The sequence below is a fragment of the Callorhinchus milii genome, unplaced genomic scaffold (assembly GCF_018977255.1).
Source record: "Callorhinchus milii isolate IMCB2004 unplaced genomic scaffold, IMCB_Cmil_1.0 Scaffold17, whole genome shotgun sequence".
NCBI classification, from domain to species: domain Eukaryota; kingdom Metazoa; phylum Chordata; class Chondrichthyes; order Chimaeriformes; family Callorhinchidae; genus Callorhinchus; species Callorhinchus milii.
In genome coordinates this window covers 2,561,363-2,575,707 of record NW_024704758.1, presented here as the reverse complement: position 1 = coordinate 2,575,707, position 14,345 = coordinate 2,561,363, and the positions used below count along the sequence as shown (strand labels likewise).

General features: G+C 46.3%; 1 protein-coding gene across 1 annotated transcript; it reads left to right on the top strand.

Annotated features, from left to right (window-relative positions):
* Window positions 1–12,594: 12,594 nt before the first annotated feature.
* On the top strand, window positions 12,595–13,774 carry LOC103186040 (achaete-scute homolog 1-like). The gene is made up of 2 exons (XM_007904846.2): window positions 12,595–13,313; window positions 13,754–13,774. Exon 1 carries the CDS (start codon window positions 12,595–12,597, stop codon window positions 13,306–13,308), a length of 714 nt encoding a protein of 237 aa, XP_007903037.2. The 3' UTR covers window positions 13,309–13,313; window positions 13,754–13,774.
* The last annotated feature ends 571 nt before the right edge of the window (window positions 13,775–14,345 follow it).

Below are 14,345 nucleotides of genomic sequence, written 5' to 3'. Positions count from 1 at the left end.
CCTCAGGCTCCTCCAGGTTGGAGTGCAGGTCTATCTCCACTTTCTCCATTTATGATGATTTGAGTTTGCACGGACTCTGTTCCGATCTCCAGCTGTAAAGTGAGAATGGAAGCTTGGTTTGGAGTGCGTCTTTTATGTGAGATGGGAACCTCGAGGAGGGGCTCTGTGGTCCAGTGCCTCAGCCACTAGAAACTCGTGGTCAACCCTAGAGGGTCGGCCGAGCATGATTTGATCCCCCTGTAAAAGGAAACAGATGAACAAACGTATAGTTAGCTTTAATTAGAACATCTCTGGATTACCCCCTTTCAGTACTGATCGGCACTGTGGTGTGTGTATGTAGATATATATATATAGGTTGGTATGAAAGGGAATGCTGGATGGGAGGCTGAGAATTCAAGTTACAACTGAGTTGTAATTTTTGGTGATGTGCAGATTGGATTTGGCACCCCATGTGCCAGCGCAGTTATCACCCTGTTTGTCAAAAGAGTTATCTGCTCAGGCACTGGTGCGATTATTGCCCATTTGCCGGCGGTTATTGTCCCGAATGCAGTAGGATATACAGTCGAACTTGCATAAGTCCAATCTGTATAAATCGTATAATCACCTAAATCGTACTCATGCAAGGATTATTATTTATAATACGTGGGGTAGCGTCCCAAGCACAATAATGAGCTATATAAATGCAAGTTGTTGTTGCATTATCTGCCCAAGTCCTGATCAAGAGTTTATATTCTATGCACATTTGACATAACTCATACTTTGCATACGTCATTATTAAATGTATGGTTCCAACTGGTACGACTAACGTGAAGTTTACTGTATATATGTTATAATAAGGTATTATGCAATGAGATATATTATGCTATGATTATTATGTATAACATCAGTGTGGCTTATTCGATGGCTGGGAAATGCTTAAAGGAATATTTTGCCGGGGATCAGTAGAAGCAAAAACTGCAGGGCACAAACCATCTCTTATTGTAATGAGATATAAGAGCCTGAATTGTTGCCCATGTGTGTATGATGAATGGTTGGATCTCCGTGTCCATCATTCTGCCCACAAAATATACAGTCAATTCACTTTACAGTTTATCCTATAAAGCGATTTGAGACATTTAGAAAATGTGATAAGGCGCTATATCAAATGCAAGGATTATTATTATTATTGAAATGCCTGCATATGTGCATGGGATGAAAACCAATAAATATTGTGATGTGTGGGTGTAAAGTCATCCATAAACCATTATACTTTGCCTTTTATCCATCGAGCCACTACACCCTGAAACTCTGGAAGACCTTCCCTGAATCCCTCCGCCTTGCCCCCCTCCCCTTTTTCTAGTCCCGTCTGAAAACCTTCCTTTTCTACCGTGCTTACGACCACCTCCCCCCCACACCCCCACCCCCGGCTTGGAGTCACGCTCTGCCACAGTTAAGTGCTCTGGGATGCTACCCTGCGTGGAGGACATTGTAAGTTGTTGCTGTTGTTCCAATCGAAACGTTTGAGAAATGAACGATAACTCAATATAAATAAAATGATAACCTTCACCGTGGCAAACCTGACAAAGGACAGACAACATTGCCTAAAACTTAAAGGCTAAGAGGTGAGGGGGAAATAATGATAATAATTCTTGCATTTGATACATCTCAAAAGGTTTCATGGAATATACTGTAAAATGAATTACACTTTACATTCTGCCGCTCTGCCCTCACCCTCTGGAACTCCATCCCACAGTCCCTCTGCTTGGCCCTCTGCCTTGCCTCCTTCAAGACCCATCTCAAGACCTTCCTCTTTGACCGGCCTTTCGATCATCCTGCTTCCCTCCCTGCTCTCCACCCTCCCCAATCCCGACCCCCAGCTCGGGTCAGAAACACTGACTGTGCAAAGCCTTGGGAGATTCTCCCGACTTGAAAGGCGCTCTACAAGTGTAATTTTGTTATTTTGAATTGATTGTATATTTTGTGGGTGAAACAAGAAAGGTTTGTGTGTGTTACATGATAAAGAATTATACTGTTCGTGCCCATAATGAGAAAAGACATCAAAGAAACTGAGCATCAACACAATAATGAGCTAAAGTTTGGTTAAGAGGCACCATTGCTTATTTTGTGGTGTTTCCAGGCACGTTTCAATTCTTGGAAGATGTCTGTAAAACTACCTCACGTATCCTGTACAGCAGCAGCACAATCCGCAAACTGATTCCCCTCATTTCTACTACACGCAATTGTAGGTCAGAGAGAGCGAAAAGACAAGAGGACTTGCACTGTGTACTCACAAGCAAACGAGCCATTTGCACACAGTAAGGTGGTCCAAGAAGCCATGAGATGAATGAACAGCTAATGTGGAGGATTTGGGCATTGAGGACTCACCTTTGCAAGCTGTAGAAAGAGATGGGTCAAAGATCAGAGCAATGTACCATCAAACATAGAGGAAGTAGCTGAAAATAATATTTTTAATAGCAAGTTTTTAACATCACAAGAGCTAAATATTAGTGAATTTTAAGAATTTCTCCCTCTCTCTGTAATCGAGTGCAGGATGTAATCCACTAAAGATTTCAAAGGATCTTTCCCCTTGGAGCCATTAGACAGTCCCTGTGTCTCAAAATCCTCTTGGTGGTACCAGTCCTGCTTGACTAATAAAAGGAGTTTCATCTGACAGGCTTCTAGCCGGATCTCCAGCTATGCCATTAGCCGTAACCACACCAAAGGCCGTAACATGCACACAGTGATTACAGCCATGTAGCGACGCTGACGCAGAAACTGAAGTAAATGGAACAAATGCCACAAAATTAATAGCTTGACATTTGGCATATAACTAACCTGTTGTTGATGTGGCTTGTAATTATAGTGCAGCGGTACACATTGAATGGCTGGGGCTCCTTCTCTTTTTTTCCAGTCGAATATAAGGCCAAGAAGTTGTGTGTGCGTGGGTGGGGGGGGGGGGGGGGGGAGAGGTAGGGGGGGACGAAAAAGGTTTGTATATGTAACATTGTAAAGAAATATACTGCCCATAACAACAACTTGCATTTATATAGCGTCCTCCACGTAGGATAGCATCCGGGAGCGCTTGAAAAGAGGCATCAGAAAAACGGGAAAAAAATAACTCAACACAACAATGAGTTAACGTTTGGTTGTGCGGCAGTGTTCTATATTGAAAATGTTAAGCTATGTTTGTTGTGCATCTATAGGTGGCTAAAGTCAACAATAACAACAGCAACTTGCACTTATATAACGCCCTCCTTGGAGCCTGACCGAGACAGTAGAGGGTCGGGCGGAGATGGCCGTAAGCACGGTCAACGAGGAAGGTTTTCAGGCGGGACTTGAAAAAGGGGAGAGTGGCAAGGCGGAGGGATTGAGGGAGAGTGTTCGAGAGTTTCGGGGAGTAGTGGCTGAAAGCGTGACCGATGGTGGGGCGGAGGGTGCGAGGGACTAGCTGGAGGCCGGTGCCAGTCGAGTGGAGGCGCCGTGTGTGTGAGGAGGTCGGAGAGATCGGGAGGTGTCAGTGAGTGAAGGGATTTGAACACGAGAGTGAGGATCTTGAAGTCGATCGGTTCGGTGTTGGGGAGCCAGTGGAGCCTGGGCCAGAACTGGTGAGATGTGGGTACGGAGTTTGGTCCAGGTCAGTATGTGGGCGGCAGAGTTTTGAATGAGCTGGATCTTTTGAATAGTGGAGCTGGGGAGACCGGCGAGGAGTGCGTTTGAGTAATCCAGGCGGGACATGCATGAGGGTTTAGGTTGCATTCGGGGTGAGGTACAGTCGGAGATGGGCAATGTGGCGGAGGTGGAAGAAGGTGGTCCTGGTCAGAGACCGGATGTGGGGAAGGAAGGGCAGATCGGGGTCAAACCGGATGCCTAGTTTGCGCACTGGTTCGGTGAGTCTGAGGGAGAGCCCAGGGAGGTTGAGGAGTTTAGCTCTGCAGGAGTGAAGACGTTGGGACCAAGGAGTATGGCTTCTGTCTTGTCGACATTCAGCTGCAGGAAGTTTACACTCATCCAGGCCCTGATGTTTGCCAAACAAGGTAATCAGCGGACCTGGACTGGAGGAGGCAAAGTAGATTGTTGTGTCATCCGCATACATGTGGAAGCTTATCTGGTGTCAATTATTCAATAATTGCTATGACTGTACGAAAAGATGCTTTTCTGCTAATTTTAGACAGGGTTGAGCGCCGGGGGTTTGGGCGGACCAAGAGAAGCAGAAGAGATTTTAATCTTGCGTTTCTTGGGCAATTTAACCACTGCAATAAAAGCGAGGGAAAAAATGTGGTCAAAATGCGTCGGCTAGATTGCACAAACAGCCAGAGAGGGAGTAGCCACTTTTATTATTTAGGGAATTTTTTTGGGCCAGGATAATAGACGAGAGAAAATCACTTCTCTTTTGCGATTGGTTAACCACAAGCTGACAGAAATTTATTGGTGGCGATTGTTGCCATTGTCAAACATTTATAGACTTCCTATAGAAGTGAAAGACGTTGTGTAAATGTAAAATTGCATTCATTGTGTGGTACTTTCAGAAACTGAGGTCATTGCTCTGATTCCTTGGTATTCTTTTATTTTTCAAGTACCTGGAGCAAACAGAGCTTGTGAGGTGGCGTAGATGGCGGTGAGGGGAGGAGAAGAAAGTACACACATCGTAGGGGCGGAATACAGAAAGGAGTCTATTTCTAGAAGAGATGGAAGATATATATTCATCCACCCACCCACTGTGTCTTGCCCAAATTACACACAAGGTCATGCAAGATCTGCCACGAAGACTGCAACCGAGAGAATGTTAGACCTACAAATCAAAAGGAGAGTTAACAGGGAGAGATACCATCTCAAACAGTCAGTACTTTGGTGGATTAACTGCCCACAATGGCCCAGATTCCGCATCGAAAGGAATGGGCTCAATGGAGAGAGCTGTGTTTCCGTGTATCAAAAGCTTCTTTTTTTGTATCCAGGAGTATCCAAAACAAACTCAGAATTCCAGGCATACCCCCACCTACACATTGGAATTCCAGAGATAGATTATTGGAATGAATGCTCTCTCTCTCCCTGGAGGGATGCATCTTGCTTACCTAATTCCGCAGAGTATTAGGCGCAGGTTGGCAAGAGCCAAAGCTTGTGGACCCCCAGAGTGTGGGTTGGGGTAACTGCCGGAGTCTAACCAGCTAAAACCGCATAAATTGCCATTGATATTGCTGTCTGGCAAGCTTTCCCGTTGCTTGTCCAGCCAGCACCACCCAACCCGTTAGGGTTTGGGCTTGCAGGGTTAAGCGGAGCTAAGAGGGATGATTCCCTGCCCCCTAGTGACAGGTCTGCCCTTCCAGGTCCTGCTGATGAGCCAGGCTGTGCTGTCACCACAGAGCTCTGGAATACTGCAGACCTGACTGGAGACTGCCACAAAGGGCTGGCTCGATTCCGACATTCGGCTGCCAAGCCAGAACCTTGGAGCCAGTTCAGCTCCAAGGAGACCCTGTTTACTTCCCTCTCCCCCACACCGCCCACCCTCCGGGGAGGATAGAGGTGCGTATTCTGGAAGGATGAGATCACATGTTAACTTTTGAGCTCTTGGTTCAAGCCTCACTCACAATTCTAGGACAAGAATGCCACCTGATGGATGGTTAAAGCATCTTCATGAATCCATTCCCTTGATCCTTGCCTCTTTTACTGAACGGTTTTGGAAGTAATTTATCATAAAGTGGATAAAAGGTTTATCCAATCCCTTACCCCTGGTTATTTACACCCTGCAATTACATGTTGCGCATGAATGTAAAAAGGAAATCGGATTTAAAATTAGGTCAGAATTTAGATATTTTGAAAGAGGGGTTTTGAGGGGTGATATCTTTGAGAAATGTGCATTTACTAAGCCTGTAGCAGACAGTGTGCTTCATAACCGAAAGCTGAATTGTCTGCATTTTCTCACTTCACATTAGATCACTTTAACACAAACTCTCAGATAGCTGTTCCCTTTATCGCTGCAAGAAATTAAAAGGAAAGCAAGAGAGAAATACACGATTTCAAGCAAAGTGTCTGTTTTATGTAGAAAGGATCAAGGAAAATAACAACAGATGGAATGACCAGCACAGTGTCTGTTATTCTTCACAACAGAGAGAAGGGTGTGGGAGGAAGTAAAGAAATGGGTGAAAACTCAAGTGGAATATAAACACTGGCACTGACTGGTTGGGCTGAGTGGCCTGTTTCCGTGCTATACATTCTTTGTAAATCTTTGTTATTTACTATGTAAAAAAGGCTAGAGTTGTCTTTTAGTAGTTGTGAGAGCAACACTGGCAGATAGTGTATTTTAGTAACTGAGCATTAGCAACACCAAGTCCCGTTTAGCATTTAAAAAATGTAAATGTTGTAAATGTTGACCCCCAGCTCGGGTCTGTAACTCTGTCTGTCCAGCGCCTTGGGACGTCCTCCTGATGTGTAAGGCATTTTACAAGTGTAATTTTGTTGTTGTTGTTATTAAAACCCGTTGGTGTTATGAGGTGAGTGTGCTGGGAGTGTGAGAAGAGGTTAGTGAGTGTATGTAAAAGGGAGAAGGGAGAAATTCCACTGGGGTTCCTCTCTCTACGTAGAATTTGAGGGCATTATCTTTGTGTGTGGGGTGGGGGGGGGGGGAGCGGGGTGGCGGAGAGGTGGGAGCGTATAGGACATAGAACTCAGAGTGGATTTAAGATATAAATGTGGAACACAATGCCCAAAGCGGTAGTTAAATCAGATAGTGCAGAATAGTTACATTTAAGATATACACACACAAAGGAGAAGGGAATAGAAGTGTATGGGATGGAGTAAGGATTGGTGGGAGCACAAACACCAGCACAGACTGGTTGGGCTGAAAGGCCTGTTTCAGTGCTGTACGGTCTTTATAAACAATAATAATATTAATCCTTGCATTTGATATAGCACCTTATCATGCCTTTGAGACATCTCAAAGCACTTCACAGGATATACTGTAAGGTAGATTGTCTATATATTTTGTGGGTGAAATGCAGCAACCAGTTGCACACAGCCACGTCCCACAAACAGCCATGGAGTCAGTGACCAATTTTATTTCGGGAGATTATTGGCCAGGACACCGGGAGAAACTTCCAAACGTTCACTTCCAAAACATCCACCTCGGTTTTTAACGTCTCATCCGAACATTGATATAAACGGTTCAAAAGTGTTGCAACTGATGCTATGTATTTCGCTCACAAATCCAAGACATTATATTTTTAAGGGATTCCATCTTCAATCCCTCCTGATAACATGAGGGGGCAGCAAATCAATAATAATGACACAAACACTGTAATAACCTCATACTACCGCACATTCCCTGCGGAGCTGTTACATCACATTAAAAACAGCATGTTTGAGAAGAGTTCTTAAAATAACGCACCCACACACAATTTTACACAAAGTCTGTTTACACAAAGTCTTCATTTGACAGAATGGGCAGCACTCAATGAAACCACACTGCTCTGGTAACTATCTTGGCAGTTACCACTACTGAGTTTAACTGAGATTCTAGATCATGATAAGCTGTTTTATCTTGTCACAAAATAAAACAGTAGAAGCAGAGGACAGAAACAGAACAGTAGAACCAGAGGACATGGCTGGTGATCACAGTGGGGGTGAATTCAAAACACTATTTCAGTGAGCGAGTAGTAAATGTGTGGTGTAGGCTCCCTAGGGGAGATGGTGGAAGCAGAAAGTGTTGGTTCTTTCGAAAGTAAATTAGATTAATTTAGGAAATAATATCTTGGGAGACATGATGACAGGTGTATGCGACTATCAGGATGGTGGAAGGCAAATTGGATGGACCTTGGTCTCCTTTCGTCCAGCAATTCTTACAACAACTTATATTTATATAGTATCCATCATATGGGGTAGTGTTCTTCATTTATGTCCTTATGTTCGGTGCAAAGCCCGGGAGACGTGAAATGATCCGTGCCTCAGCCTCCGGCACACGGACTTTGATGCAAATAACAATAATAATAATCCTTGCATTTGATATAGCGCTTTTCACGTCTTCTAGACGTCTCAAAGTACTTTACAGAATATGGTGTAAAGTGAATTGACTGTATATTTGTGGGCGAAACGCGGCAGCCAATTGCGCATAGCGGCGTCCCACAAACAGTCATGGACTGAAGTGACCAAATTATTAATTTTTTTTTGAGGGATTAATGTCAGGCAGGTGGAGTAAGGAAACTTGCCCAAGGTTTCGCCCTGCCAGAAATCGAACCCAGGTCTCTCACTTGCAAGGCGAGTGCTCTGACCACTGAGCTCCAGGACTCCACAAATGTTGGAATGCAAACACTTTTGTCTTTGCACATCACTCGACCGGTGGTCAATTACACCCAAGACTTGTAAAAATCACTTTTGTGGTCTGACAATACGAGATTAAGTTAAAGGCCATCGTTGTTTTATTGTCGAGGTTCTTTTTTAATACCTGCGCATTTTTTGCTCGTGTATTAAATTGCGACAGATTTGCAAATGTTTGGGAACACACAGCAGGTCAGTCAGCATCTATGGAGAGAGAGGAAAGTGAGTTAACGTTTGAGATCGATAACCTTTCGTCAGAACCCGAGTGAGTTCTGTTTTTATGTCAGATTTCCAGCATCTGCAGTATTTTGCCTTTTGAATACCAGGGTCCAGTTTAGGTTTGATCGCATGGTGCACTTCTACTTCATCCCACCAGGTGACGTATGCTTATTGATGTCCAGTGTATTATGATTATTGTTTAATTCAGATTAATTTAAAGCCACAAATTTCTGAATCATTTCAAATCGATTGCAAAAAAAATAAATCAATCAATAAACAAGTGGCTGGTCTTGCTCACAAGAGTCTGGCGTTTTGTTAACTATAAAGGTTTTTCTCTCTCTCTCTCTCGACAGTAATACAGTTGTGTGCATTCCTCAGAAGGTGAGCACACTATGTCTGTCAGAAATTGTCCCTCTCTGTCTCTCTCTCTGCCTCTCTCTTTGCTGGACTTTGTCTCACTTTACTCAACTTCACTCAATGCAAACGCTGATATCAAACTCTAAAATTGCAACTGGTTGCGTTAAGAGGAATCGTCATAAAACAATGAATTATAAGCCTCTAACAACCCCCTGTAAAGGTCAGTGCAATAAAATGATTCTCACCCCTTACTCTCTGCAAAAAGAATCTCGCCCAGTGTTTAAATCGCCCTGATTCTTCTCAACTTGTAAGGAAATTGCCATTTTTAAGAAAATAGTATTGTGCAATTTGAGTTTATCAAAGAAAAACAAGTAGCTACACAAATGTAATCTTGTTGTTGTAGAAAGAGTTCTAAACAATATCTATAAGCGTTGGACACGCATATAAAGCACATCTGCAGACAGTCCACAGGTGGGTCTTTGTCAATTTTGCGCTAAATGAAATGATATATTATTAGTTTTTATTATTTTATTATATTCTTATTAGTTTCCCCCCCAAATTAAAATTATTCATTGTTTATAATATATTGTCTAGGGAGATGGGGGGTTGGGGTGGGGAGAGAGCCACACATTTCAGAATCCTGTCAAATCGATTGCAAAACATAAATAAATTAATCAATACATAAGTGGCTTTTCTTGTTCACAAGAATCTGGCGTTTTCTGGAATACAGTACAAAAGTGTTTTGATTTACCCCAGAAACAAGAGCGAGGGGTAAAAGGTGTGGAAGGGAAAGGGAAGTGGGATTCATAAATGGGGCGAGTATTTGGATGCTGTTTTGCCATCAGGTGTCAGGGAGTTGGTTCGATGAGCGATGGCTCTCTCGCATTTGCTCTCAATGTGAAGGACACATTGACAGCATAAACATCCACCATCTCACAGGCAGGCGACGGGGAAATTGATATGAAAAATTAAATGACTTGCAGTGTTGAAGCTCCTCCACTGGATGGAACCTCAAGTCAATTCACAAAGCGGGTCTAACTAACACACCGCTCCAGCCCACAGCGCCAAGGCTCACACCTGCAAGAAGTCGCTGTACAAGCGACATTACCTACAAACACACAGTCACTACACTTGACACAGACTCTGAGCGTTTAGAGCCGTTTTGGTCTTGTATCAGATGCATAGATTTGTTAGGGGTCAGCAGGGTGTCTGACACGTGCAGAAACCCATCACCAAGCTCAAGAATTGAGAATAGAGTCTCACTTACACATGGAAATCCAGAGGCTATTTGGGATGCATGGAATTCTCCGTTTATTATTATTATTATTATAATAAAATCAATCTGTTAGTTTCACTCCAAGTTTGGGCTCCAGGGTTAAAATCAACCCCCTCTCTCTCTCTCTCTTTTTCTCCCCCCCCCCCCCCCCCCCCCCAGCCCTAAACACTTATTTAGTTCAGCTTCACAGTGAAATTGTCCGCTTGAGCGTTTCAAGTGTTGAAACAACAACAACAAAAGTCCTTTCTGGGCTTCAGGTTGGGTTTGGTCGCCGTTTGGGGTGCGAAGCGAGGAAATCGAGTGTTTTTCCACCAGAATTCTGAGGCACACACTGTGGCTCATTGAGTCCAAGAACAGCTCCAGCCCCACTTGCAAAGCCATCTGAGTCACGGTTTGGATCTCTCCATTTGCCTTAACTAACACAGACTAACACACACACACACACACACCCTCCTCACTTCTCGTATGATTATTGTTTTTGCCCTGACCCACAGTGGTGATGTTCTTAAGAGCTCAGGGTAAACTCCTTAGCAAAAACAAGATGAAATTTCATATCCCAATTTCATAAATCACTCCCAACTATGTCACCCCGCCTCGAATTCTATTCACAACAGGTGTAAAAGTCTTTTAAATGGAAGCTTTTGAAAGGTGAGGGTTTCAAATGGATCAGAGGGTTTGGGGGGGGGGTTTCCTGGTGGAGCAGAAATATATAGATTAAAGGGGTGGGGGAGTAGCACTGATACAAACACGTGCGTAATATTCGTGCGTTATTCTGCGTAAGATCACTTCTTTCTATTGCAAAATACTACTACTCATAATAATAATGTACGACATCGTGTTATAAAAAGTTTGGTGAAGTTAATGAAACAACTCAAGGCGCAGTTGGCGTTCAGATCGCCTTTTTGGGGGCGACTTTTTTAATTCAACTTAAAAAGCAATGTTGCATTAAAAAAATATATACCGTCCTCAACATTTGCAAAATTCAAGGAAATCCTAAGCAGATCTAAGGTTTTTTTTTAAAAAACCCTCAAAACTGGATAAGATTTTGAAAATATATCTGTATTTATTGTGTGTATTTATGTGGATGGCAATCGTCAAACAGAGCACGACTGCCGGAGTGGGAGGAACGCGGATGGTTTTCGAGTTCAATGGCATAAAAGTTAGTGGGGGGAGAAATTGAGAGAGGGAGAGATTTGGGGACAAGGGGAGAGGGAGAGAGAGATATAAAGGGGGGGAAAGGGGAAAGGGAGAGGGGGGGGAGACAGGGAAATGAGAGAGGGAGAGACAGGGAAATCAGAGAGAGAGGGAGAGAGAGGGAAATGGGGAAGAGAAAGAGGGAGAAAGTCAGGGACAGGGCAGGAGAGAGAGAGAGATAGAGGGGGGGAAAGGGGAGCGAGAGAGATAGAGGGGGGGGAAAGGGGAGAGAGAGAGAGAGAGGAGGGGGGGGGAGACAGGGAAACGAGAGAGGGAGAGACAGGGAAATCAGAGAGAGAGGGAGAGAGAGAGAAATGGGGAAGAGAAAGAGGGAGAAAGTCAGGGACCAGGGGAGAGAGAGAGGGGGAGAGAGAGAGAGAGATAGAGAGGGAGTAAAAGGGGAGAGGGAGGGAGGGAGCGAGGGAGGGAGAGAGACAGGGAAAGGAGAGAGAGAAAAAGAAGAGAGAGAGAGGGGGAGAGAGAGAGAGATAGAGAGGGAGTAAAAGGGGAGAGGGAGGGAGGGAGCGAGGGAGGGAGAGAGACAGGGAAAGGAGAGAGAGAAAAAGAAGAGAGAGGGAGAGTGAAAGAAAGAATAGAGAGAGAGAGAGAGAGAGAGAAAGAAAGAGAGAGAGAGAGAGGGAGAGGGAGGGAGGGAGGGAGGCGCATTGCTATGTTAATTGGCTGCAGCGCGTGCTCCCGGGACGGGCGGACGGTCGGTTGCGAGTGAATAGAGGAGACTTGTTTGTTTAGAGGAGAGCGCGGCACGTGTCAGCCGCACGAATGAGGGCGACACGCGTGGAATGTCAATAGGAATGACAAGGGAGAGGGAGGGAGGGGGGGAGAGAGAGAGAGAGAGAGAGAGAGGGAGGGAGGGAGGGGGGGATATTAAAAAAAAAGTGGGCAGGTCTTATCTGAAGCATGTATCTGGAGGGAGGGAGGGAAGAGAGAGAGAGAGAGAGAAGGAGGGAGGGAAGGAAGAAGAGGGGAGGGAGGGAGGGGGGGAGGGAAGGAGGGAGAGAGAGTGGGGAGGGGGGGAGAAGGGGGGAGGGAGGCAGCCAGGCGCGTGTTGAAAAAGGCGAGTGTTTTGGGGAGATTGGTTCAGACACAGCGGCTCCTGCGAGTGGCGCGGGTCAAGATCTACAGCTTGCGGTGCAAACCCGCCCAACGCGCGCCTCACGCGTAAGGCACGAGTATAACCCGCTGCCAACTCTCTCTCTCTCCTCTCCCTCCCTACTCTCTCTCTCTCTCTCTCTCCATCACCAAACATGGACCGCGCATCAGCCAACCAGCTCATGCACGCCTCGTACCAGCTGCTCCTGGACAGTCGGCCGGCGGTGACCGTGGCCGCCAACGTGGCGGCGGCCGTGGCTCACGTCGGGTCCCAGTGCTACAGCGACGGGTCCCCCGCGTCCTCGCCGGACAGCGACCGCGACCTCGGCGACATCATCATCAACAGCGGCGCCAACGCCGCCGCCGCCGCCATCGCCGCCGCCCACGCCAAGGGGAAGCCGGTCAAGCGCCAGAGGTCGAGCTCCCCGGAGCTGCTGAGGTGCAAGAGGCGGCTCAGCTTCACGGGTTTGGGCTACTCGTTGCCTCAGCAGCAACCGGCGGCGGTGGCCCGACGCAACGAGCGGGAGAGGAACCGGGTCAAGTTGGTGAACATGGGCTTCCAGACGCTGAGGCAACACGTGCCGAACGGGGCGGCCAACAAGAAGATGAGCAAAGTGGAGACGCTGCGGTCGGCGGTGGAGTACATCCGAGCCCTCCAGCAGCTGCTGGACGAGCACGACGCGGTGTCGGCCGCCTTCCCGGGCGGGGTGCCCTCGCCCACCCTGTCCCCCGCCTACTCCGCCACCGACCTGAACTCCATCCCGGCCTCCCCGCTCTCCACCTACTCGTCCGAGGAAGGCAGCTACGAGGCGCTGAGCCCCGAGGAACAAGAGCTGCTCGACTTCACCAGCTGGTTTGACAGATACTGAAGCGGGTGAGAGAGAGGGGAGAGGGGAGAGAGGGGGGGAGGGGGGGGGGGGGGGGGGAGAGGGGGGGAGGGAGGGGGGAGAGAGAGAGAGAGAGAGTGTGTGTTTTTGTTTTAAAATTAATAATCAATGATGTTCCTCCTTCTCATCCTCTTTTCTCTACTTTTGTGCCTCTCCTCTCTCTCCTCTCCTCTCTCTCTCTCCTCTCCTCTCTCTCACTCTCTCTCCCCATCTTTCTATCGAGTCAATACCCAGAGAAATGCCTCCACCGTTCTCGCTGTCCACTGTACTGTTTTGCGTAATTATTACTTATTACTTCTTGTTGTTGTTGTTGTTGTTGGTATTATTACGCTGTGAGCCATTGTCTCAGTAACAAGTGGCGCATCTCTCGCTGTCGCTGTCGCTGTACTGACTGATCCTCTCTTCCTTGTCTTGTCTCTTGTTGCAGATCGTTACGGGGGAGGAAGGGGATGGGGGAGGGGGAAAGAAAATAAACTCCATCCATCCCATCCCATCCATCCATCCACATCTCACCTCAGCGTCGCTGTCTTGATTTAGGAGGAAAAGGGGAGAGAAAGACACACACACAACACACACAAAAAAAGGGAGAGAGACGAAAGTGCATCTTCCCTGTTTACTGACAGCTCTCCTCACTGCCAATGGATGGATGGACTCAACTGCCCGAGAAGATGTTCTCTGGACTGCTTTCACTACCAACTTCTGAACAATTTACCAAGTGCAATTATGTAAATAACCCCCACCCCCTCTTCCTCTCCTCTCTCTCTCTCTCTACCTGGAAAATATAGTGGGTGTTGGGGGGGGAATGGGGGGAAAGAGGCCACAGAAAGACAGGGTTTACTCAACTTTTGGTGTTTGACCCCCAGTACTCTGCCCAGCGTGAAGGGCGCTGTATAAATGCAAGTTGTTGTTGACCGGGCGAGGAGGTATCTTCAAGCAATTTCTGTACAGCTAATACTGGCTCTTACGGGGTGGCGGTGTCTTTAAAGGGAGTGTTTCAGTGCCATCCCTTCTGGACTTAA